Below are 23877 nucleotides of genomic sequence, written 5' to 3' on the forward strand. Positions count from 1 at the left end.
ATTCTAATGAAGACTCTGTTTCAGTATTACAAAAGGGATGTGTGCTCTGCCCCAAGTCCACCACCGCGGCTAGAAGAGCAGACAGAGGCTGAGCACCTCAGCCCCCACTGCCCTGCGTTGGATTTGTGTTTGTTTTCTGTACTGGGGAAGGAACCCAGGACTTGTGTGAACCGAGCAAGCATCCTCCCACTGCGCCTTAGGCTTGGCCCTCCCTTCGCTTTTTTACCTTGAGACAGGGGTCTCACCCATTTGTTCAAACCGGCTTTGACCTTGCGGTCAAAGAACCAGGCGGTTCTTGCATTTGTGAGCTTCCTGCCTCGGGCTCCCGAGGAGCAGGATCACAGGCCTGTACCAGCTGTTTCTGTGTTTTTTTTTCCTAATTCCTGTTGGGCACGTCCACCCCTGAATCAACTGTGCTTGCGTTATAATCCCACCACAACCCCTCGCAACAGGATTCTCATTATTGTTACATAGAGAAGGAAATGGCAAGATCAGATCAGCGGCTCTCTGGGGATCTGAGAGCCCAGGCTGGCCCACACTGCAGATCTCTATAAACTCATGATTTTTAGCAAAAAGCTGGAGAGGCCACACACACACACACACACACACACACACACACACACACACACACACACACACACACACCGTGTCTCTTTCCTACTCAATCCTCAAGGAATTCCTGTGGGCCATTCTGAAGCTAGCCTCGGGCTGGATGGTCCTCCACAGAAAGCAGCAAGGCACTCTGCAACCTCCCCCACATCCCTGTGCCTCAGGAAGGATTACAGGGGCAGCCGAGGAGTGAGCAGGTGTTTCTGCAGGAGAGGAAGCTCTAGCCGGAGCAAGGGTCCTTCCTCCCCAGGGGCACCAGGGTGAGAGCACTAGGCCCCACCCCTTTCTGTTTCAATAGGAAGAAGCTGTGGTAACACCAATACCCTCTGAGCCATGCAAACCGGAGCTCCTCCCACTCACCCAAGTGACTCCGATAAAAGCCACCGCAGCAGATCGGGAGCTGCCTAGAGCTGCCCCAGGGCCGGTGTTCCTCTTGCAGCCACAGGAGTGGCGGTCCCTCCACCCGGTTACTAGCTGTGTCCCAGGCAGCCTTGGCGGGGACACCCTTTTTGAGTGGGGGCTTCCTACATTCCTTCCTGGCCTTCTCTGCTGCAGACCTCTTCGTTCTTACCACCCTGCCTGAGAGCAAGCCGTAAAGGGCATCCTTATCCAAGGGAGCTGGCTCTTCAAGAGCTTGATGAGTTCAGGGCGAGGTCTCGACCCTCAGCTTAGCAAATGCATTCAGGGCTTACTCATTCTCCTCTGTTATGTGGATGCATGCAGAGTTCCCACAGGTGGCCTCACTCAAGGGTCTCCACTCCCTGTGGGAGTGCGCAGTCTGGAAATGCCGAGCTCCAGGGCTCCACTTCCCAGGTGCCTCCCGCCGGCCTCCAGCTGAATGTCTCAGCTAGCCAGCCAGGCGCTCTGTGATAGGACATCCCAAAGGCTAGCCCCCAGAGCCTCCCCAATGACTCCTGCTCTGCAGAGCCCACCAGGGCAGGCTGCAAAGGTTGGGCTGAGGCCCCAGGCATGGCTCCAAGCCCCAAACCTGACTTCCCACTCGCTCTTCGAGCAATGCACTGGAGTGGTTCACTTTCGGTCATGTTCGCTAAGGTTCTAACTGAAGGGACCACAGTCACAAGATCCAAAGGAGTCAGAGAAGGTAATTAGCTAACCGAAGACTGCCAAGACAACTACCAGAGTTTAGGAGTGGGGGTGGCTCAGAGGAGGCTGGACCGGAACATTCCCACAGCCTCAGGCCTGATTCCCCAGCACCACAGCTGTTTTAGACTCGTGCCCATTAAAGCCGAGAACCTTCAGATGCTTCACACGGGCTTCCTGTCTCAGGAGTGCCTCCGCCCCCCTCGTCCCTTTAGTTGCCCTTTCCTATCAGAAGGTAAAAAGTCAAAAATAATTACAAGAAACCCAAAGTCAAGTTGCAAGGTCCAAAATAGCTTCCAGGAGACAGACAGCCCACTGAAGTCTATCTTGTCCCAGGGCAAGCTGTGTATCCTACCCCTGCCCAGCCCTGGGTAGCCCAAAAGCCCATCCAGGTGAGTCTGTCTACTCACGTGTATCATTGTCACTTTGGGCTAGTCACATGACCACTAAGTATCAAGAATCAAATCTGGGGCCTGAAGAAATAAATGCCCCGGTGGTTAAAAGCGTTTTCTGCTCTTCCAGAGGACCCAAGTTCAATGTCTAGCACCCACATCGGGCGGTTCACAACCAACTCCAAAGGGTCTAATACCCTGTTCTGGACTCAGAGGGCAAGCTGCACATACATACCCACACACAGACACAAATCTTAAAATAAAAATAAAAAAAAGGAAGGAGGGAGGGAGGGAGGGAGAGGAAGAAAAAGAAGAGAAAGAAGGAAGGAAGGAAAGGAAGGAAGGAAGGAAGGAAGGAAGGAAGGAAGGAAGGAAGGAAGGAAGGAAGGAAAGGAGGGAAAGAGAAAGAAAAAAAGAATTGAGCCAAGGAAATGGCTCAACAGATAACACCCTTAGAGTTCAGATACCCAGAACCATGTAAAAGCTGGGCAGGCATGGCAGCTGCCCGGCATGCCAGCCCTCAGCAGGCAGAGATGGGGGATGCCCAGGACAAGCTGGCTCGCTAGCCAGAAATGGAGAGCTCTGAGTGTAGCAAGAGATCCTGTCTCAAAAAATAAAGCGGAGAGCAATTGAGGAAGATGCCTGTGGCCAACATTGGGCCTCAGGCATGTGGTAACGTGGTAACACATGTATGTTACACCTACACACATACATATAAACATGCAAACACATGCACACATAAAAATAATCCAATCTCTATTTTAACATTTTCTTTCTTTCTTTTTTTTTTTGTTTTGTTTTGTTTTTTGTTTTTTGTTCTTCGAGACAGGGCTTCTCTGTGTAGCTTTGCACCTTTCCTGGGACTCACTTGGTAGTCCAGGCTGGCCTCAAACTCACAGAGATCCGCCTGCCTCTGCCTCCCGAGTGCTGGGATTAAAGGCATGCGCCACCACCGCCCGGCTCTTATTTTAACATTTTTTTTTACTTCAAAACTACTGTCCCCCAATTCTTGTTTTAGTTCATTGATGGCAGAGATTAAACCTGCATGCTGAGCATGTGCGCAACTGAGCTACACCCTCAGCCTCTGACTTAATTTTTAATTAACAACAACACTGTGTTTTTTTTTTTTAAAAAGGTATCCTTGTCCTCAGCAAGAGAGAACAGTTTTTTGTTTGTGTTTGTGATTTTCATGTGACAAAGTCTCACTATGTTGCCCATCTTGGCCTTGAACTTGTGAACACAAGGGATTCTCCTGCCTGGGGAGAACAAACTTTAAATTCTAAAAAGAAATCAGTATAGAAAATGATCAGCTCTGGCCTCTGGACCTGGCCTCCTTTGGGACTATGCTGAGAAGGGCGGTGGGCGGGAGATTCCAGCCTCTACAGCTCCACTCTGGCACCCAGTACCCAGGCACCCTGGAATGGGCGTCCCTAGCCCTTGTCATTACCTCTCTCCCAGCAGGGGTTCAACCAGGGGTACTAGAAGTCTCAACAAACTGCCCGGGCCAGGGACATCTCCGACAGTCCCAGCCCGACTCCTGGGCACTCTTGTGCAGCTGCTGTGGGTACAGATGCTCAAGTCCTGACTCGACTTTCTCTCAGGCTCCCAGGACAGTTTCCCCCTAGATCCAGAGTCAGATGACCACCTGAGTGTGCAAGCTCACCTACAGCTCCCTACAGAGCCTAGAGAAGACAACGTTCCCAGACTGACTAGAGTCCTTCATGTCAATCTGCCACTCATTACCACTCCTGCCCCAGGTCCAGGGTGTGGCCAGGTCCAGGTGTGGCCCTGTACTGACCTCACAGGGCACACCATCCATCCCCGTGGGGCTCTAAGCTCCCTGTGTGCCCAAACCAGGGACGTGAAACCTCTCCTTGCAACAAGAAGCCCAGTAAATCCTTTCTTAGAATACACACACACACACACACACACACACACACACACACATACACTAAAGTAGTCTTGATCTACTACGGTGTGACAACAGCAAGCACTGAGTGAAGCCATGCTCTGAACTTGTTTCGTCTTTCCCTGGGCTGAACGAATGAGGTTGGACCTTGCCTTCTCTTGCCATGCTGGGCAGCATCAGGGAGCTGTCCCCATCCGCCCCAAGACAGGTGCGACACTCACCCATTGTTCATTGCTCAGCTGGGCGAGGGTGTGCCGCTGAGGGCTGGGCGTCACACTTACTGCGTTGTACAGTATTTCTCACTTACAATAATCTTATCAGGAAGCCACCCTATCCTAAGGCAAGGAGAATCTATCCGTACATAGGAAAATACTACTGAAATCCAGTTATCTGAACTCTCCCAGGTCGATGGTGCGGTCATGTTATCATGTGCTTTCTCAATGACAGCAGATGAGCATCCAGCAGCAGCTCTGGGGACTCATGTAATTGTGAAGCAGCCAGGGACACACACGGTATCTCTTGGCATCTGCACCAAGTCTGTAACGTGAACACAGCTATGACTGCTAAGGTGAGCATGTCACAGACGCTATGACTGCTATATCACAGACACTACTGGCAGCTGGGGCCAGGACCTACCTTTGCCATGAAGTAAAGGCTGCACCTTCAGGTAACAACAGGTGGATGTGAAAATGGGATTATCTGGGGTCTCAGAGCTCCTGAATTCTGACCATGAACCAGTGGTACTAGAAGTCTCAACAACTTCTTCCTTCCTCTCAGTCCCTGCCTGGGCCTCTGCAACCCCAGGAAGGAGGGAAATCCTTGGCCCCAGGATTCCTGAGGTTCTGGAAACTTCTTAACCTCCGAGGGCAAGGAGGAAGAGTTCCACCTGCAGAGTTGGCTCCGGTAAAACATCCTCTAACTTTATTCTTAGGAGGAGAGTTATAACAAAGTGTCCGGCAGTTCCTTCTTCAGAGCAGCTGAGGGGACCACTCACATAAAACAGAACCCAGCTGACCGCGTGGGTTGGGGGACACAGAAGGATCTGGGCCCCTAGTCCCCACCCCATATCCCCTCCCATGTCCCACCACATGGCCAATATAACCACCAAAAAGCTAAAGGGATGTCTCACCTTCAGGTTCCTCCACACTGCTGGCTGCGGTGGTGGGTGGTGCTACAGGAATCTCTTCATGAGGTTCAGGAAAGGAAGGAGGAGGAAAAATGAGGTAAAAAAATAAAAAGAATTATTTTAGTCCTTGGAAAGACAAGGGTCTCAGCACAGACCCTTCCCCACCTTCTAGCCTCCTTCCCCCATGCCCGCCCCAGAGCTCAGCTCAAAGGAATGAGAAGTTGGGGAGAAAAGGGGTGCTGGCAGCAGGGTCCCAGGGATCCTGGGCGATCAGCGTGTTCTCGTCTTCACTGGGAAGGGAAATCACGAATCCCATCTGTTAAGGAGGGTCAGGAGTCAGGGAAGCGAGAGGGGCTGGCAGTCCACAGGGCTGATGCTGTACCCAGGACCTGACACGCGTGTGCATCTCGGGCCTCTTGTCTGAGTGGTGTCAACTTGGCTCTGACCCGGGATTCCTTAGACTCCCTGTTCATCATTTTATGGCTACCTGGGCCTTGTTCACCTACAGTGCTAACTCAAAGGCGGGAGGAAGGATCTAGAAGCAGTGATGGTGTGTGAGGGGCTGGGGACCTGCCCTTGGGGAAGCTTCTCATAGGGGCAGATGCATCTGCAGCCGGGCTCTAGTTCCCCCAGACTCCCTTCTCACTGGCTAAGGCTTCTATTAGTTGGTGGACTGGGATGTGACTGCAGGAGGCAGGGCTGGGCGTGGCATTTATTTAGAGTGTTCTCTTCTATCTGGAGCAACAGCTCAGCCCTTCTACTTCCTGGACCCATCCCTGCGCTCCGACTGGTGAAGAAGTTCAGCCAGTCAACTTCGTTGATTCACCCACCAGCTGTCTCAAGTCTGGGCTTCCTTTTTCTAGACAAGACCAAACCATGGACCAAAAGTCCTTCTAGGACAGTGGATCTTAACTGGTGGGTCACAACCCCTTTGGGGGCTGAAGGGTTTGCATATCAGATGTCCTGCTTATCAGATATTTATATTATAGTTCATAACAGTAGCAAAATTACAGTTATGAAGTAGCAACGAAATAATTTTATGGTTGGGGGCTCATCACCACATGGGGAACTGTATTAAAGGGTTGCAGCATTAGGAAGGTTGAGAACCACTGGTCTAGAAGGTTGAGAACCAGCACACACCTGCTGGTGAGGGACCTCCAATGCTTCTGTCTGTAGCCACCAGCTGACTCTGCGGTAAGACTTTCTCTGACCTCGTATTCTGGACACCTCAGACCTGAGGCTTGACCCGAGATCTGTCTGTGTCTCCCAAAGGAACCATGCTCTGTGCCTTTCGGAGGTAAAGACAGTGGACACAGCCCACAGCAAGGGGCAGATTTACTCTCGGTGACTTCATTCACACATCTCTTTGGTCTCCGGTCACAGCAGCTCATTAGGAAGCTGGACGTAAGCCAGGTCCTTTCTTAGTCCTACAAAGCTAGGTTGGTCCTAGCAGAAACTCTCTGGAAACAACGTCCAAATGGCCTAGTCTAATACTGCAGGTCTACAAAGGCGGATTCACGCCAATGGCCAGGGGGCACATCGGCCACCCAAACTCAGTGTCTAAAGCGGGGATGTATGCATAAGGCCTGCGGTCCCCCGAGCTTGAGCCCTCCCTTTTCAAAAGCAAGACAGAAAGTACAGGAGCACGTGGGAAGGCACAGGTGCTAGTTTTGAAAGGTCCTTTCACGATGCTCTTTTCTGGGGGATTTTGAAATCTTAGTTCTTGTCCTTCTGAGCAACCTGACGGCCCCTCTCCCTCTTTTAAAAGGAGGCTAAGCAGTGGCAGAACACGTTTCCCAAGGCCCAGAGCCACTTGGCTTTCTAAAAGTGTTCATCTCACAGCTTTGGGACGTGCAGAGAGAAAGGTTTCTATACACTGCGAGAGTGGTGTTTGGATGTCATCATGGGAAGGATTTCTTCCCATCCCTCCCTTCAAGTGCTGGAGGTGAACCCAAGGCCTGGGGCGTACAAGCCATGTGCCCTTCCACTGAGCGACAGCCAGCCTAAGCACCTTGTCCATCTCCTGTACCCCGGGAGAACACCAGGATCCAGTCCCTCAGTGGACCTGCAGGGACACCCTGGCAGAGACTCTTGACCCACTGACCAGTCATAATCGCTGTCAGAACCAACAGAGCTGACTTGTTCCGGAAGCAAAGGCCACATGTAGTGGGAGAGGTAAGGTGTGGACTGTCTAAGGCTCCCGCCTGCTTGAGGCAGGGATGATGACTGCAGCTTCTGTGAGGAACACTTTAGGACTTGGTGGTGGCTCCTGGCATAAAGAGACTCCAGGCACCGGCCCCAAGACTCTCAAGCTGTTCTGAATCTCTGTCACTAATCAGTCACTGGAACCCACCGAGGGACTCAGAACCTCAGAAGTCGAGATTGACTGACTTCTGAGAGGGGCCAAGTAGCAACGATTTCAGGCTCTGTGGGTTATATCTGCCGCAGCTCTAGTAGTCCATCCACAAAAGCAGCTGCAGACAGCATATGTTTTTTTCATTTCCTTCTTCTCTTTTTAAATACAAGGTCTCACTATGTAGCCCAGGCTAGCCTCAAACCTGAAATCTTCTTGCCTCTACCTCCCAAGTGCTGGGATTACAAGCTCACACCTCCATGCCCAGTGACTTTGCGTGGTTTTTAATCACGTCTTGAAATAGTATCCTTCCTTTGATTTTTGTTTAAATCATTAAAAAGGTTCAAGGCGCTGTGCCATTCAAAAGCAGATGGCAGGCAGCCTCCCCCCCGCCCCCGGGGCTCGCCAAGCCCACTCTCTAGAGAATACACCTGGTTCCCTGGACTCTGGCATGTTTGCTGAGACTCTCTTCTCTCTGCCCCAGTCATCCTTCCTTGGCTTGGTCAGCCCTAGCCAAGGAATCAGCAGGACGAGGCTGGGCCTCGCCGGGTTAGGCTTCCCTTGTCAGCCAGAGCTCATTTTCTGCCCATGGTCACAGCAGTATGACCCACCAGATGCGAAATACAGAGACCTTCAGCGCCAAGGCCAGGATGACCCACCCTCTCCATGTAATGCCTCTCTGGGATCCCCACTCGGGTGCTCTATTCACCAGGGCCATGAACAAGAAGAACCTGAGAAACTTCTCTCAGAGGCCCAAGGCTTTTGGTCTGCTCTCTTCTGAATCTGCAGCTGCCGCAGCCCCTATTCCCCAGGGGTCTGGGGTCAAAGTGCAATGTAGGAGTGGAGCTCATGCTGGAGTCTTGCTGTCCCCTGCAGCTGGTGACTCGGCATTTGTCCGTACTGAGGGCTATGGACAGGCTGGCTCTAATGGGCATAGCTGCTTCTGAAGGAGCTCCCAGGCCTGGAGTCTCTCACAGGATCTTCCTGAGCACCAGTGAGTGAAAAAATTCCTACTGGTGATGGCTAAACCCACAGGACATCAGCAACCATCCCCTTGGGGTCCCCCCACCCAAGCAGAGAGCGGGAGGGGATTCACATACTGATGCAGGGGGCGATGGGGGAGCGGCTCTGCTGGTAGCCCTTGGCACAGCGGTTGCAGGTGATGCCCGTCACGCCGTCCTTGCAGGGACACTGGCCAGTGGTTTGATTGCAGGTCTTGCCGGCAGCTCCCACCGGGTGGCAATCACAGGCTGCAAGGAGCGCAAAGCAGAAGGGTCAGAGAGGCAGTCAGCGCCCTTCCCGCCCAGGGGCGTCCCGTGAGAAAAAGGGTGGGGAAGATGAACAGGCAGGCCTAACCACGTCCACACACGTTCCAGAAGATCTGAGGTGGACTGCCTACCTACCAAGAAACGGGAAACCAGAATCAAAATGGACCGACATCAAAGGACTGCTTGAAGAACGAGACAAGGGAGTCAGGGAACACCTTCAAAGCCCAGGAGGAGGGCTGATGCTCAACTATGACGTCAAGGGATGGAGGGGGGGGCACTGGAGGGTGGAGGTGCTGGCTTCTCTCCCAGATTTCTCTGTAGATTCCTTGGATGGAGTAGGGTCTGGATGCTGGGCAGAGGGAGATACAAGAAGGAGGCACCTAGGATGCTGCCCCAGCTTGCTCAGCAGCCAGATGCCCAGAACCCAGACTTCTAGGTCACAATAACACTTTACCTTAAAACGCCAACTAAATGGGTAACTGGTGAACTGGCTAACTGCTATGGGATGCATAACTTCTGTATGCTGCGAATATGTGTTGTTCCCATTGGATAATAAATAAAGCTGTTTTGGCCTATGGTAAGGCAGCTTAGAGGCAGGCGGGAAATCCAAGCAGAGATACAAAGGAAAGAAGGGTGGAGTTAGGGAGACTCAAGCCGGAAGCCCAAGGAGCAACAAGATGCCTGCAGACTGGTAACACCACGGCCACGTGGCAAAACACAGATTACTAGAAATGGGTTAGTTTAAAATGGAAGAGCTAAGAGATGGGATATAATTAATATAAGCTTCTGAGTGATTATTTTATAAGCCATTATGGGACCTCAGGGCTAGGCAGGACACAAGAAAACTTCTGACTACATTTTGGCGCCCCACATGGGGCAAGAGTTTCCACCTAAAACCTGAGAGAACTTACTAAAATGGAGCCAAGAGCAGCTTCCTAGTTGTGTCTCTCAGGTAAGTCGTGATACAGAGATGCCATGATGTGTGGGCTTGAGCTGCAGTATGGCGGGTTCAAGGCATGTGGGCTTGACCTATAGCATGGTGGATTCCGGCTGCAGTACACAGAGGTTTCTCCAAGCCATGCAGTGCACTACATGGTGGAATTAGCTTTTAATAGTACAGAACCCCTCCCCCCCCCAAAAAAAAGGTTTCTGGGCTACACGCTGCTACATGAAGGCATAGGAGGCATAGACCCACTGCTTCCCAGAGTCGGTGATGAGCATGGCCAGGAAACATACCTCCACCATGTGGGGAAGCTGGCATTGGCAGAGCCAGCAGCCAGGGCTGCCGCTTCAGTCCTAAGCCACACTGCAGTTTAAATCAATGGTCAAAAAATGATTACAGATTCACAATAAGACAGATTCAGATGGAGTGAAACTCTCAACGGTTTACAATGTGTGTAAAAGTGTATATAGGCTTGGAAGAGAGAGGAAAAGGATTATAGACAGTTATATAAAGAAATAGTTTTAAAAAATAAAGTCTGTAAAGAGAATATAAGAATAATATGAAAGTTAAGCCACGTAAAGATGAAAATTACACAAAGAATCTGGATACTGCAGATGATTATATTGCCTTTGGGATTTTTAACTGCAGAGAGACATCCAATTGTATGGGCTACCAAGTTAAACCAATATGTATATTTTAAAGGTATTTTTACTTTAAAATTTATGTCTAAGGATATGTTGCTTTGGAAAAGAGGTTCTGCTTTTGTTTCCACAGAAGATGAGAACCTGTAGATTGCTTCTAGGCTAATATGGTTTGATCAACCAAGACCCCCTGAAAGGTCTCCAGTGACAGCCATGGCCCAGATGATCCAACATCCAAAACAGCTTCAAAGCAATTGGCTGAGACGATCCAGCCTCACAGACCACTACAGCCAAGATTTAACTATAATTCTTAATTTTCTCAGGATCCCCATAAATTTAACAGTGCCCCCAATTAGCAGGAAGTAGCCTAGAGGACTATGCCCACATTTCCCCCACCAAAAAAAATGGATAATGGATGTTTGTCTTTGTTTAGGGTTTGGTTACAAATTGTTATTGGTCATAGTCAATCTCTTTCTAAAAGAAGAAAGGGGGACATGATATAGACATGTAGGATATAGATATGCTAGGATAAAAGGGCAGATTATTGAATCTACTTTTAAAGAGCAATAACTTGTTTGAAATGTTTTACATTGCTATGAATTTTAGTTTATTGATACAAATTTAAAGTTAATTTTGTTATACTGTATATATTCTACTCTTGTTTAAGGTATTATGTTTATGCATCTCATTTAAAGTTGTAATGCATAATTAAGAAATACAGATTAATAATTAGTCATCTATTATAATCAAACTTATAGTCATGTTAGTTAAGTTTTCTAGGTATACATAGATATATTTCAATTAGGTAGATAATCTTCATAAATTTCAAAGACCTACAGAATATGACATTTAAAATGTTTTAAGAACCTAGACTTTTCTGCACAGTGAGACATGTCTGCTCCTGGCAGCACCAATTACTTCCAAGAGGATGGCAGGCATCGAAGAAACACATTATGGAGTTTACTTTCTTTGTGGCAAAAGTTAGCCACTGGGCAAAAGTGTCCTGACATCCACTGCTTGATAGGATGTTATATAGACTGGACATACAGGACCCTTGGGAAAGTGACCACTAAACTTTGCCTAAACAGGGCAAGATGGTCCTTCAGGTTCCTGCTCCACAGAGGAGACTGCAAGACATTCTACAGGACACAGGGAGAAGCGACTGAGAGACTCTAGTCCTATAGGCTGAAGATGGATGCCCCAATGTTGCAGAGGAACTTTGGGTAACTCTCCAGGCAGCCAGCTGTCTCTATCATTTCTAGAACTTTGGAAGTTGCTTACAGTGCACTTCCTGTTTACTTAGGTATTATTATGCTCCTTCTCAGGTCTTTGATGGAGTTAAAGACTAGATAGTTATAATTATAGTTTTCCTTAGTCATGATAAAAGGTAAATTATATCTGAAACTTTAGAATCACAAAAATAAGATAGATGATAGAGTATTTTCTTTAATTTTGCCAAATACAAATAGACTAGAGATTGTCTATAATTCTTGCTTGATAACTGTTTTATTATATGTAATTTTGCTGTTAAAATTAAAACCTTCCTTTTTGATTAGATAGAAAAGGGGAAGTGCTATGGAATATCTTTCTGTATGCTGTGAATATATGTTGCTCCCACTGGATAATAAATAAAGCTGTTTTGGCCTGTGGCAAGGCAGCTTAGAGGCAGGCGGGAAATCCAAGCAGAGATACAGAGAAAAGAAGGGCGGAGTTGAGGGAGACTGGAGCCAGTCGCCCAAGGGGCAACAAGATGCCAGCAGACCGGTAACACCACAGCCACGTGGCAAAACATGGATTAATAGAAATGGGTTAATTTAAGATGAAAGAGCTAAGAGATGGGATATAATTAATATAAGCCTCTGAGTGATTATTTTATAAGCCACTGTGGGGCCTCAGGGCCAGATGGGACACAGGAAAACTTTCGGCCACAGGCTAACCTCCTGGGGGCCCCCAGGAATGGAACAGTCAAGCTGGGAGTGAAGCACGGCCAATGATTTTCAGGTCAGAGCCACTGTGTGAATCTTATGACCTCCCTTCTCGTTTTGAAGAGTAAGCACTGGGTGGCCCCACATTCAGCTGCATCCGGAAGCTCCCTCACTGCGTTCTAGCAATGATGCAGTCCGAACTCTGGGGACGATCTCCACCATGGGGCTCTAAGCAACATTTACCTACCCAGGCAGAGGCCACCAAGGCCTCTTACTAAGTTCTGCCCACCTGTTCCTGAGCAGTGGCCTTACTGGTGAAGGAATGGGGGGTCAAGGAAGGCGGGTGATGCCTGTTCCTGCAGCAGGAAGCCCAGGAGGGCAGTGTGTGCCAGTAATGCATTCTGCAGCCATTTCAATTCATGCCATATGCTGCTGTCTTTCTGTCCCCAAAGGGGACAAAAATATCTAGGAAAAGAAATGAGAACTGAGATTCCCAAAAAGCTACAGTGAAAATTCCCTCCTCAGTGGGCCCTGAAAAGGCAGCCTCTCCCTAGCCCTCCAGCCTGGGAGAGTACAGGGACCAGCATCTGGGAGGGAGATGGGGGAGGGGGATGTGCACATTAGAGCCAGCCTGTCCATAGCACTCAGAAAAGAGAAGAATGTGAGCATATGTTTGTGCCAGTGGTGTGAGGACATGTAAAAACTTCTGGAAGCCTTAAGAGGAGGAAGGGGCTGGGCCTGGTAGTATGGAGGATAGAAGGGTCTGGCAGGCTAGTGGTTGCTGGCTCCTATGACACAGTCTCTCTGAGAAGCACTGGGACCATTCCCATCTTGCTCCTTTCTTAGATTAGATTCTGAAACATCCCTCATAGCTCTCACACATTTTGAGCATTTGTTATGTGGCTTGTGGTGCAATTCTGAAGGCTGTGGATGGTGAAAGCAGGTCACTAGGGGTGGGCCTTTGATGGCTCTATCTGCCCCTGGTTCCAGTTTTCTCTGCTTCCTGGCTCATTCCGCATAAAAAAGCTGCCTCCAGCCCAAGAGCACCACCATGCACAGAGCAGTCACCTCCGCCATCCTGGATGGAAACCCTCTGAGACTGTGAGCCAAACTTAACCGGTCTTCCCTTGAGCAGCCTTTGTTACTACCAAGAGAAAAATAACTAATACAGTATTGGAGATGGGAGCATGTCTCTGCTGAGATGTTGTCTTCATTGGTGTACCCTAAATTCAAGCCTGTGCCCTTTTTCTTTCTTTCTTTTTGTTTTTTTGAGACAGGGTTTCTCTGTGTAGCTTTGTGCCTTTCCTGGAACTTGCTTTGTAGACTAGGCTGGCCTTGAACTCACAGAGATCCTCCTGGCTCTGCCTCCCGAGTGCTGGGATTAAAGGCGTGCACCACCACCGCCCAGATCCTGTGCCCTTTTTTAAAGTTAGCAATGGGAAAGATCCAGTCTCGATGGCCTGTGGGAAGGATGAGAGTGAGGAAGGGATGACTTTGCCCTTTCCCTGCAGTAGGAAAGGTGAGTGATACGAGCACACAGTCGGCCACGTGAAAGCAGAGGGCCACAGCACAGGATCTCACAGTCATGAGCCACAGACGTGGGCCTGGGCATAGGCATGTGGGGACATCAGGTTCTCATGCTGGCTGACCTCTCTTGGCCTGCTCTGCAAGCCCACTGGCAATCCTTAAATTTATACCAAAACCATCCTCCTTAGATGCCAATGCCATACAACCGTGTGCCAGTAACTTCTGGATCCTTAGAAGGTTGCAAAGGGTTACTTGGTCACTGAAGATTCCAAGCTACATCACACCTAGGCACCAGCACTGGCCCGGAGTGTCTTCATCTTGGCAGGAGCTGGCCCAGCACAAGCTCCGGGTGGAGGAGCACTAAAGACTATGCATTAAGCCCTTCAAAGCTGGTGACCTCAGCCACCTTGGCGGGCCCACTGCTGGGAAGGGCGGGGACCAGAAGAAGTCTGCTTCAGCAAAGGAGGACTGTTCTTGGCATGTATTTTGGATGGTCAGCTCATCCTAACAGTTCATCCTTGGATGAGATGGAAGCTAATGCTTGCCGCTGCGTTTCCAAATCTTTTGCCCAAGATTCCATAGGAAGCCAACCCGTGCATCTGGTCTAAAGGGGGCCTGTAGTACGCTTCCACACCCCATTATCTATGCATGGAAGTCACTACAGGGTCACATCCAGGCCACTGTGACCATCACCAGGCTGCATCATGGCACCAACAGAGCATCTGCCAGCAGAGGTTTACCCATCAAGACTCCCATAGACACATCGGCAACATAGACATCAACTCAGTCCCCACGACAACAGTGTGACTGTCGGAGGACAAGGGAACAGGCTGGTGAGGAGTCACCATAGAAATGAGACAGGGAAAGGATCTGCAGCCCTGAGGAGAGAGAATACCAGACCCCTCACCCTCTCAGGACACCCTCCGTCCTTCTGTTTCTTCCCAGGGGAGATAAGCTCTGACCTGTTTCAACCACCGTGAGGCATGCTGTTACTTGCAGCCAAATACAACCCGGATGGAGCCCCACCCCCACCCCCACCCCCACCCCCAGCACTCGTTCCCAGTTCCCCCAAGCAAGGCCTTTCCCCACAGACCCAGGAGTAGGATGGCCCAAATTATACCCTCTGAGTAAAGAAGGGTGGGTTTTAAGGGTGATAAGAAAAGCCAATGAATGGCAGTGCCCTTGTGGTAAGGTCCTCTACGGAGGTGTGAACGCTATTCTTTTTTTTTTTTTTTTTTTTTTTTTTTTTTTTTGGTTTTTTCGAGACAGGGTTTCTCTGTGTAGCTTTGCGCCTTTCCTGGAGCTCACTTGGTAGCCCAGGCTGGCCTCGAACTCACAGAGATCCGCCTGGCTCTGCCTCCCGAGTGCTGGGATTAAAGGCGTGCGCCACCAACGCCCGGCGTGAACGCTATTCTTAATCGTCCACTTGACTACAGCTGGGATTAACTGAGGTCCAAGAGGCTGGGCACACCTTCCAGGGATTTTTTTTTCTTAATTAAATCATTTAAGGTGGGAAGACCCAGGTCTAATCCAGTTTGATTTGAGGTGGGGAGATCCACCTTTAATCTGGGCCACACCTTCTGCTGGCGGCTTATGTAAAGGACACAGAAGAAGAAAGACAGCTCTCTCTTTGCCTGCTTGACCTCACCCTCATTGGCAAGTCCATTCCTTCACCGGCACTAGAGCCTACTTCTTGGGGATTCTGGAGTACCCTGAAGGCCAGGGGAGACATCCAGCCTCTGAACAACTAGTGGGTTCTTGGACCTTCCCTTGGTAAACAACACAGCTATTGTATGGCTAACTGGACCACAGCCTGTTAGCCATTCTAGTAAACCCCGTATGTATAAAAATATATATTCATTCTATAAGTTCTGCTCCTCTAGAGAGCCCTGGATAATACAAGTGGGAAAGACAGAATTCCCACAGACTTTGTCAAAGGGAGTGGGAGCCAGGGAAGCCTCAGGGCCCAGCCTTATGAAGAGAAAGTCAGAGGCTTCTGCTGTAGCCCCTTAGCCTGTAAACAACAGAGAGACACATGGACACACACCTGAGAGCATGCATGCATGCATGCATGCATACAGACAGACAGACAGACAGAGATTGACATATACCCCCACACAATGACTAGCTCACTGCAGGATGGTTAAATGAGGAATGAGGCGCGGGGGGGGGGGGGGGGCTTTTACTTTGTAGGGGCTCCAATGAGGGGATGACCAGAGAGCTTCCCTAATTCTTCAGAGAACAGGGCCCCGGCTGGAACACCCTCTGTCACCGGAAGCCCTCCCGGTGACTTCCATTTCCCTGGAAGCCAGCCATGGTTTTTAGAGGGAAGTCAATCCCTTCCATCCAGGTCGCCAGTCTGCATGGGGCAGGCAGCACCTGCTCATGGGAAATAAGCGACCAGAGGTTGTTTTTTTTTTTCCATGAAGAGAGAATGTGAGGCCAGAAGGAAGTGTGGGTCCCTGAGAACATGGCACGGCCAGGTTTCCCACGAATGTGGCTGGCTGCAGAGAACCCAGGCTGTGTTTCTGCTGGGTCACCAGACAGGGACAGAGGGACAGACTGCTCAAAAGAACCCAAGTGGTTTCAGACAGGTGACGGGGGGGGGGGGGGGACCCAGGCTTGTCCTGTCCCTTCAGGTGAATTAGTACCCCCTTCTCCCCGGATTGCAGGTGGCTTCTCTGTAAGGACACTCCACTAGAGGTTTTGTCCCCATACCTGGAGTGTAGACGTTAACCCCACAGCTGCTGTTCACCAGTGTCCTGAGCCAGGGCACGGGGAGGGACTTGTGTTGAGGCTACCCTGCTCAAGCACTCACTAGTACTGTGCCTGGACCTTATCAATGGAGGGAACTTCGAGGAACTCTGGTATAGTGGGCGTGGCGGCAGCTGGCGCTAGTCACTGGCTTCCTACACCCAAGCATGACCCTTACCTTCCACTGGGTGAGCGTAAGCCAAGTCAGGCCCTTCCGGCAGCTCACAGGACCAGCTGGAAGTCTTCCGGGGGCTCCTATGGGAAATCTGGCTACTTTTCCTGAGCACCCTGGCTCCAGGGACTGAGATCAAGTGGGACCCGCAAGAGGCCCCAATCTAGAACACAGGCTTGTAGGAAGGGCGCGGCTCTGCATTGGTGCCTTTGAAGCTGGGAGACAGAACAAGCAGAGAGCCTCGGTCGGCCCTCAACCCAGATGCCATCTGGCTGCCCCCTAGGCCTCCAGGAGCCCTGGAAACTTATTACTTTGGCCTCGTGTTGAAAGATTGACTCACATGCCAAGCCTCCAGGACGCATACCCCGAAGTCCTAATCCCAGGAGCCTACGCATGAGACAAATATGAATTCTTTAGAGGTACTTAGGTAAAAATAGGTCATTGGAGTAGGCTCTAATTAATCAATGACTGGTGTCCTCGCCCGAGACCGGGGATGAGGTACAAGGTGGCTACAGAGGAAAGGCCATGGGAACACACAGGATGAAGGTGACCATCTGTAAACCCAGCAGAAAGGCCTGTAACAGATCCCTCCCTCCTGGCCCTCAAAAGGAATCTGCCCAGCTGGTACCTTGACCTTGGATTTCCAGCCTCCAGAATTGGGAGAGATTAACTATCTGTTGTCTAAGTCAGCAGGTGCACAGTGCTTTTTTTTCTGGCACCCCAAGCTACTATACCTGTGTTACACCCCATACAAACCACCTCTTTCCCAGGGGTTCGCCCAGGCCAGGCCGCAGACTTTAGGGGAGATCGCCCTGCCTTTCATCAGCCCGTGGAGTTTCTTGTGGCCTAGCTCTCCCGGGAAAGTCACCAGCCACATTTGCTGAGGGAGAGAAACCTTCCTTTGGTAGGTCAGATCCCTGGGAGATCTGCGACTCTAGCAAACTGGCTGGGCACCTGGTAGGGCTTCTCTGATCCCTAGAATACCTCCCAGCTCTGATTTCCCACCAGCCTCGGGATGTTAGCCATTTCTAAAAGGGTATCCAGCAAAGGCCTGCGTGTGCAGTTGGGGGCCAAGGCCCATCAGAGGCCAGCTGGGGTCTGGAATACAGCCTTCAAGCAAGAGATTTTCCTGGGGCCCATCCCAGAAGGGACCCCACCCTTCACACACACACACACACACACACACTCGCACATGTGTGTAGTAGTGGTGGTTGGTGGTGGTGGTTGGTGGTGGTGGTGGTGGTTGGTGGTGGTATCCTCTACTCTTGTCCTGGAAATAGAAACTGCTGGAAAACCAAGTGCTAGTAGCACCTCTCACCAGTCTGGGGGCTGGGGGTGGGGGCGGGGCACGTTTCTTCTCTCTCCGAAGCATCCCAGCACATAAAGGAATATGCTAGGCAGGGAAGCCATCTTACTTGAAATATCAGGACTCTGCCCCATCAGAGAACAGGAGAGTCTTTCAAGGTTCCCCCAGGAATGGGTGATAGCAGAACCAATCAGGAGACCACGTGGCTCCCAAGGTCTGCAAGGCGCATTCACAAGGGCTGCCTGCCCCTAACCCTCCCAGGTGAGGGGGCCATGCTGGTCAGTTATTTTTTTTTGGTCAGCCTAAGTACAAACTAGGGTCATCTGGGGAGAGAGAACCTTTATTGAGACAATGTCCCCATCAGTCAGCCTCTAGGCAAACCTTGGGACGTTTTCATTATTGATGTGTGGGGGGGGTCCAGTTCATGTGAGTGGTGCCACCACTGGGCAGGTGGTCCTGGTTGTTGAGTGGTGCCACAGGTCCTGGGTTGTATTAAAAAAGCAAGCTGAGCAAGGCACCGAGAGCAAGGCAGTAGACAGCACTCCTCATGGTCTCTGCTATAGTCCCCGCCGCCAGGTTCCTGCCCTAATTGAATTTCTACCCTGACTCTTCTCCTTCACGAGGACTGCGAACTGTACAATGAAATAAACTCTTCCGCGAGTTGCTTTTGTTCACAGTGTCTGTCACGGCCATAGAAACTTGGCCGGGACAGGGGTACACTCTTCTGCACTTGGAGCAAGACTGGGCTGTATACCTGGATGTGCTCCATAACTAACGCAAAGAGAGGGCGGACTCTGTGGAAATGCGGGCCAAGTGACCCCTGGCTGCTTCAAGGTCAGGAAAGAGAAAGGCCCATGGAAACAGACAGGGCCAGTGTCTTCAGATAAAACAGAGGCCAAAGGCTTCCTGCGTCCCCGTACCTCTTGTTTATGTGTCCAGCCTGATGGCCGCCACCCTGCCCCCTTGCTGCTCAGAGGCTGCAGAAGGGAAGAGACAGATGTCAGCCACAAAGGGAACACTCATCCTTTCTCAGATCCCCCAGAGAAGGTTGTGGAGCAACCAAGAGGAGACACGTGCAAGAGGTAGCCAAGGTTGCCTGGGCATCTGGAACGGACGGACGGAGCCTCCTGTGGAAGCAAGATGGGAGAGAAGCAGAACAAGGGGCTGGATGGGGATTAGATGCTGAAGGCAGGGGAGGGGTAGCTCTTCGGGATTTCAGAGCTGTGAAGACGGGACCAAAAAGACCCTGGAACAGTGTCCTAAGGTCTCAGTCCATCATTTTCCGCTACTGTTACAAAAACACCCTGAAGCTGGTTGCTTGAAGGCAGTTTGCAGGGTATGAAAGCCCACACATTAAATCCCAGCATTTAGGAAGCTGTGACAGGAAAGTCAGGAGTTCGAGACCAACTTTGTTTCCAAAAGCATAGAAAGAAAGAAGAGAAAAGAAAAGAAAGAGTATATTTAACTCACTGTTTTAAAGAGCGAAAGTCTACGATGGCGTGGCCCCATCCATCTGGCTTCCGGTAAGGGAACACTTGGTCAGCCCAGAGCATGGCGGAGAGGAAGAAAGGGGAACAGCTTCGTGGACGAACACATGTCAGACAAGGAGCCAGAGAAACCCAAGAGGGCCAGGCTTGCCCCATGTTTCCGTTTGTTGGTGCTGAACTGAACCCAGGGCTGAGCTGTGTACCCTCAGCTCTAAGGGCCAGACCCCACTCTCCATGGTCACGGGAAGCAGAGTCACATGAGGCCGACATTAATCCTCTGATAGGATGACGGCCCTGCTGACATTATCATCCTTTACTAGACCCCGCCTCTTCTTTTAAAGAATTATTTTTATTTATTTTATGTGTGTGTGCATGTGCCTGCACGAGTTGACAGTGCATTTGATGAACACAGATGCCTGCAGATGCCAACAGGTGTCAGATTCCCCTGAAACTGGAGTTGTGAACTACCTGCTGGAGGGGCTGGAAACGAGTCCTCAGGAAGAGCAGCAAGTGCTCTTAACCACTGGGCCAACTCTCCAGTGCTAGGGTCCCACCCATTAAAAGCGCCACACCTCCAGGCCAGGCCATGTTGGCTAGTGGCATTGGCCTTTAATCCCAGCTCTGGAAGCAGGCAGATCTCTGAATTCAAGTCCAGCCTGGTCTACAGTGAGAGCCAGGCCAGGGCTACACAAAGAAACCTTGTCTTGAAAAACAAAAACAAACAAGTTCCACACCTCCTGACTTTGCTACACTGGGGTCAAGCTTCCCTGTGAACCTCTGAGGGACACTACCTCTGGTGACACCCAAGCTACACCTCTAGGGAACGAATCTTGTCCATCGTTACTGAAATTTGCACAGAGTAAAAGTCACTCCTTTTGGCTGCTCACGTCTACAGATTTTTATCACGAATGTGGGTTCTTCTCGTCACCGCCTCCGTCAGGGTTCAGAAGTGTCTAGCTCTCTCAGGAATCCCTTCCTTGGCAGTTAGCTTCTAGCTTCACCTTTTGCAAATGTCTTATCTCGGGATTATAGAGTCTTTACAATGTCTGCATGTGCAAATGGGATTGCCAGGTAGATCATCTGTGGAGCCCAGGCTTTCCCACTTATCCACGCATTTGAGGTTTGTCTGTGGTGGCATAAGGATCAGTTCATTTTTCACTAACACTGAGCAGTCTTCTTCAGCGGGCTTGTGTCCACTTTGTCCATGCAGACTCTGACACACCCTTCAGTTGTCTCTAGTTTGGAGTAATACCAAATAATACTGCTATAAAAAATTTTTTTTGGACCTACATTTTCATTTTTCTTGGAGAAATACCTGTGAGCAGAATCCTAGTGTTATAACAGATTGGGGTCTCACTTTTCAAGGACATGCTGGGCTATTTTCCAGAGCAGCCATGTGGGATTCCCACCAACAGTGTGCGTGTGTGACGGCTCCAGTAGGTCCCTGTCCTCGCCAAGCATTTGGAATTGTTAAGTGGCTAATATTTTTTATTTTCAATGAGAGGGATCTCATTGTGATTTTAATTTGCATTTCCCCAACGTCAGCTAATGTTTCATGTATTTATGTGCCATCTGTACATCCTCGAGGAAGTGTCTGTTCAAATATTTTGCCCATTTTTAATGAGATCATTTGCCTTCTTGTTACTGAGCTTTTGGAGCGTTCTTTCCACCCCGGCTTCACACCCTTGGTGGAATACGGAACATGTCGTGACTGCCATCTCTCCACTGTGGCTCTGCTTTCAGAAGGAGCTTCTGGAAATGCAGGCACACCCCTCGTCACTCTTGTCCTTGGTCTTGTACTGGCCTCCCAGGCTTTGGGGATAGGACCTGCCTCCTCTCCAGATGCCAGCAAGACGGCCCTGGCCTGCACTCCCTCCCTGCCCTTAGGACCAAGGGCTCCCAAAAGCCCTCTGCTGCTTCCTGACTTCGGGGCTGTCTGGACTTGGCTTTCTCCTCACATCCTAGGTCTCCTCTCAAATGTCTCATCTTCAGGGACTTACACAGAGCTTCCCCTCGGTGACTCTCTCTCTTCTAGCAGTTCATTTCTTCCATATAACTCACCTCATTCCATCACTAGCTTCTTTTCCTTTTTCACTGTGGTCAACCTCCCACCAGCAGGGAGTTAGTTCTCCACAGAACAGTCGGGCCCTCAGCAAACCCTTGCAGACTCAATGAGCAGATGACCTCACCACCAGACGGTAATGTAACTCAGGGCCTGATCTGCTGCCTTCTCCTCTGGGGAAAGGCCATTTCATCCATTCCGCTGCATCTGGAGGAAAGGCTGAGGCAGGGAATGGGAATGCCAATCCCCTCACATCCTGGGTCACACAGCAAGCTCAATGGGGCGTGGGGAGCCGATTGTGGATACCCGCAGATAATCCCCATTCTCCACTTCAGCTGTCTGTGTCAACCTCCTCCAAGCCAGGCCTTCTTCTCCCCCCACCCCCGACAGTTGCTAACGAGGCATGGAAGAATAAATGTTTTAGGTTGCGTGGCCTTGCCTTCCCTCTGACACTTCAGATCAAGGTGCAGACAGCGGGAAGTGCAGGGGGTGGGGTGGGGGAGCCCATAATTCTAAACTGGATTATGGGGCCCCCGCTGTGATCTAGTGAACTGCAGTCTCCCTGCACCTGTTCTACAGTTGAAGAGGAAAAACCCCCGTGTCCTTAGCATGTCCCCAGAGTGCCACTGTTGCTGCAAGTAGGCGCATGGGCTTGGCCTGGGAGAGCGGCCGATGGGAAGGACCTGAGAACTTGGCCCAAGCACCTGACTTAGTCTAGGTGCAGAGGGATGGTGAGGATCAGCCCGAGCTTTGGTGGACCGTGTGCCGGGGTGTGGTCAGGCAGGCAGCCCTCAGATGCAGCTTAGACGTTTGAGTGGTGCTTTCAGAAGCGTGTCTGGCTGTATACAGCTGTCCTCACCTCTGTGCTGACCCTCCACAAGCAGCTGCTGGCCACATCTCCGCCACTTGGCTCATTCATCATTTTTGCTTCCAAAGCATGCAAATCCTTTATGGACAGTGTACACGGCAGGACCGGGGCAAATCCCCAGCTCCCTGTCCAGTCCTGTGGGAATCGGCCACAGGATCCAACAGGCGCTGAGCCCTTTGAGGGAGGCTGGTTACCAAGTGCTACATTCCACACTAAGAGTCAAGCAAGCCTCAATAGACAGGACATGCCTGTCAGATGACCTCCTAAATAGTTATATTTATATCCATTAAGTTAGTCAGCTCTGGTCAGAGAAGATCTTTTTTGCAGTTGGTAGTGAGAACTGCAGAAACTCATATCTGGTCTAAGTGTTGAGAATAAGACCTCTTAAATGCTCAGACATGAATGGGATTTCTCTACCACCCTTTCCAGGACTCAGGGATCACCATCAAAGATGGAGCAGAAAGAATCTAAGAGCTGGAGGAAGGACCGCGGTGAGACAGAATGCTGTCTTTGGAATGCGGCCCTGCCATTGTACTTTTGATCCCATAGCAGGATTAATGGCTCAAAACCCAAGATTGGGCCTGCCAACATCCTATCATTGGGAGAAGAAGGGTCCCTTGAACATCCCCTTCCTAAAACATAGGCAGTAGCTAGGGGGAGGGGCTCACAAGGCTCCACCCCTCCTTGAGTAGCTATAAATAATTAATGGCCATTGGGGGAAGGGAGAGAGATTTTCTTCAGCAGTGTAGCCTGGTAAGGACCCCCAGGCTCCTGTAAATATCCCTCATCCTGGACCCTATAAGCAGCTCTAATGAAACCCCACTGGGTCATCCAAAGAAATAAATAACCACAGGAAACAAACAGCAAAAGAACTAAGCAAGCTGCGGTCTGTGCTCTGTGTGCCCGCTAGCCACTGTGAGGGTTCTGGTGCCTCTGTTTTCCATGAGCAATACACATGATCAATGGTTAGCGTGTACAGAATACACGCCAGGTGCCAGCGTAGAGCACCTCGTTTAATTCACATTGCGACTCTAAGAGGAAGGAGGAATCTTTCTGCCCATCTCCAGACAGGAAAGCTGAGTCTGTGAAGCATGCCTCACCCAGGAGTGGAACCTGAGCCCCTGATCCAGGGCTTACATGCCAGGTCTTCCTGATGTTCTGCAGCAGAAGCCCCAAGGGGAGCCTTTCCCAAGTCAGCTACCCTCTACACCCTGATGGCCATGCCCAGGAGCACCATGAACTTGGGGGAACTCAAAGATCAAACAAAATCACCCTACGTTATTTCTTGGCTCTTCCTAATCACAAACACACTGCTATAAAGAATGGCCCCTGTTGAATGAGGGAGAGGGAAGATTTTTGGCTCCTGAAGAAGGGCAGCTGGAATGTGGAATGTCAAAGCTGAAAGGGATTCCGTGACCAGAAACCTGAAGACAA

The 23877-nt window shown here is 50.4% G+C and overlaps 1 protein-coding gene across 2 annotated transcripts in view; it reads right to left on the bottom strand.

Annotated features, from left to right (window-relative positions):
• Ntn1 (netrin 1) overlaps positions 1–23877 on the bottom strand; it is a 202685-nt gene that overhangs the window by 41597 nt on the left and 137211 nt on the right. For both annotated transcript variants that reach the window (XM_015992368.3, XM_006973498.4), the window contains exons 4-5: positions 8591–8740; positions 5141–5194 (exon numbers count right to left, since the gene is read on the bottom strand). In XM_015992368.3, the coding sequence (XP_015847854.1) occupies positions 5141–5194; positions 8591–8740 (204 nt within the window). The remainder of the gene's footprint in view (positions 1–5140; positions 5195–8590; positions 8741–23877) is intronic.

The sequence above is a fragment of the Peromyscus maniculatus genome, chromosome 8 (assembly GCF_049852395.1).
Source record: "Peromyscus maniculatus bairdii isolate BWxNUB_F1_BW_parent chromosome 8, HU_Pman_BW_mat_3.1, whole genome shotgun sequence".
Lineage (NCBI taxonomy): Eukaryota > Metazoa > Chordata > Mammalia > Rodentia > Cricetidae > Peromyscus > Peromyscus maniculatus.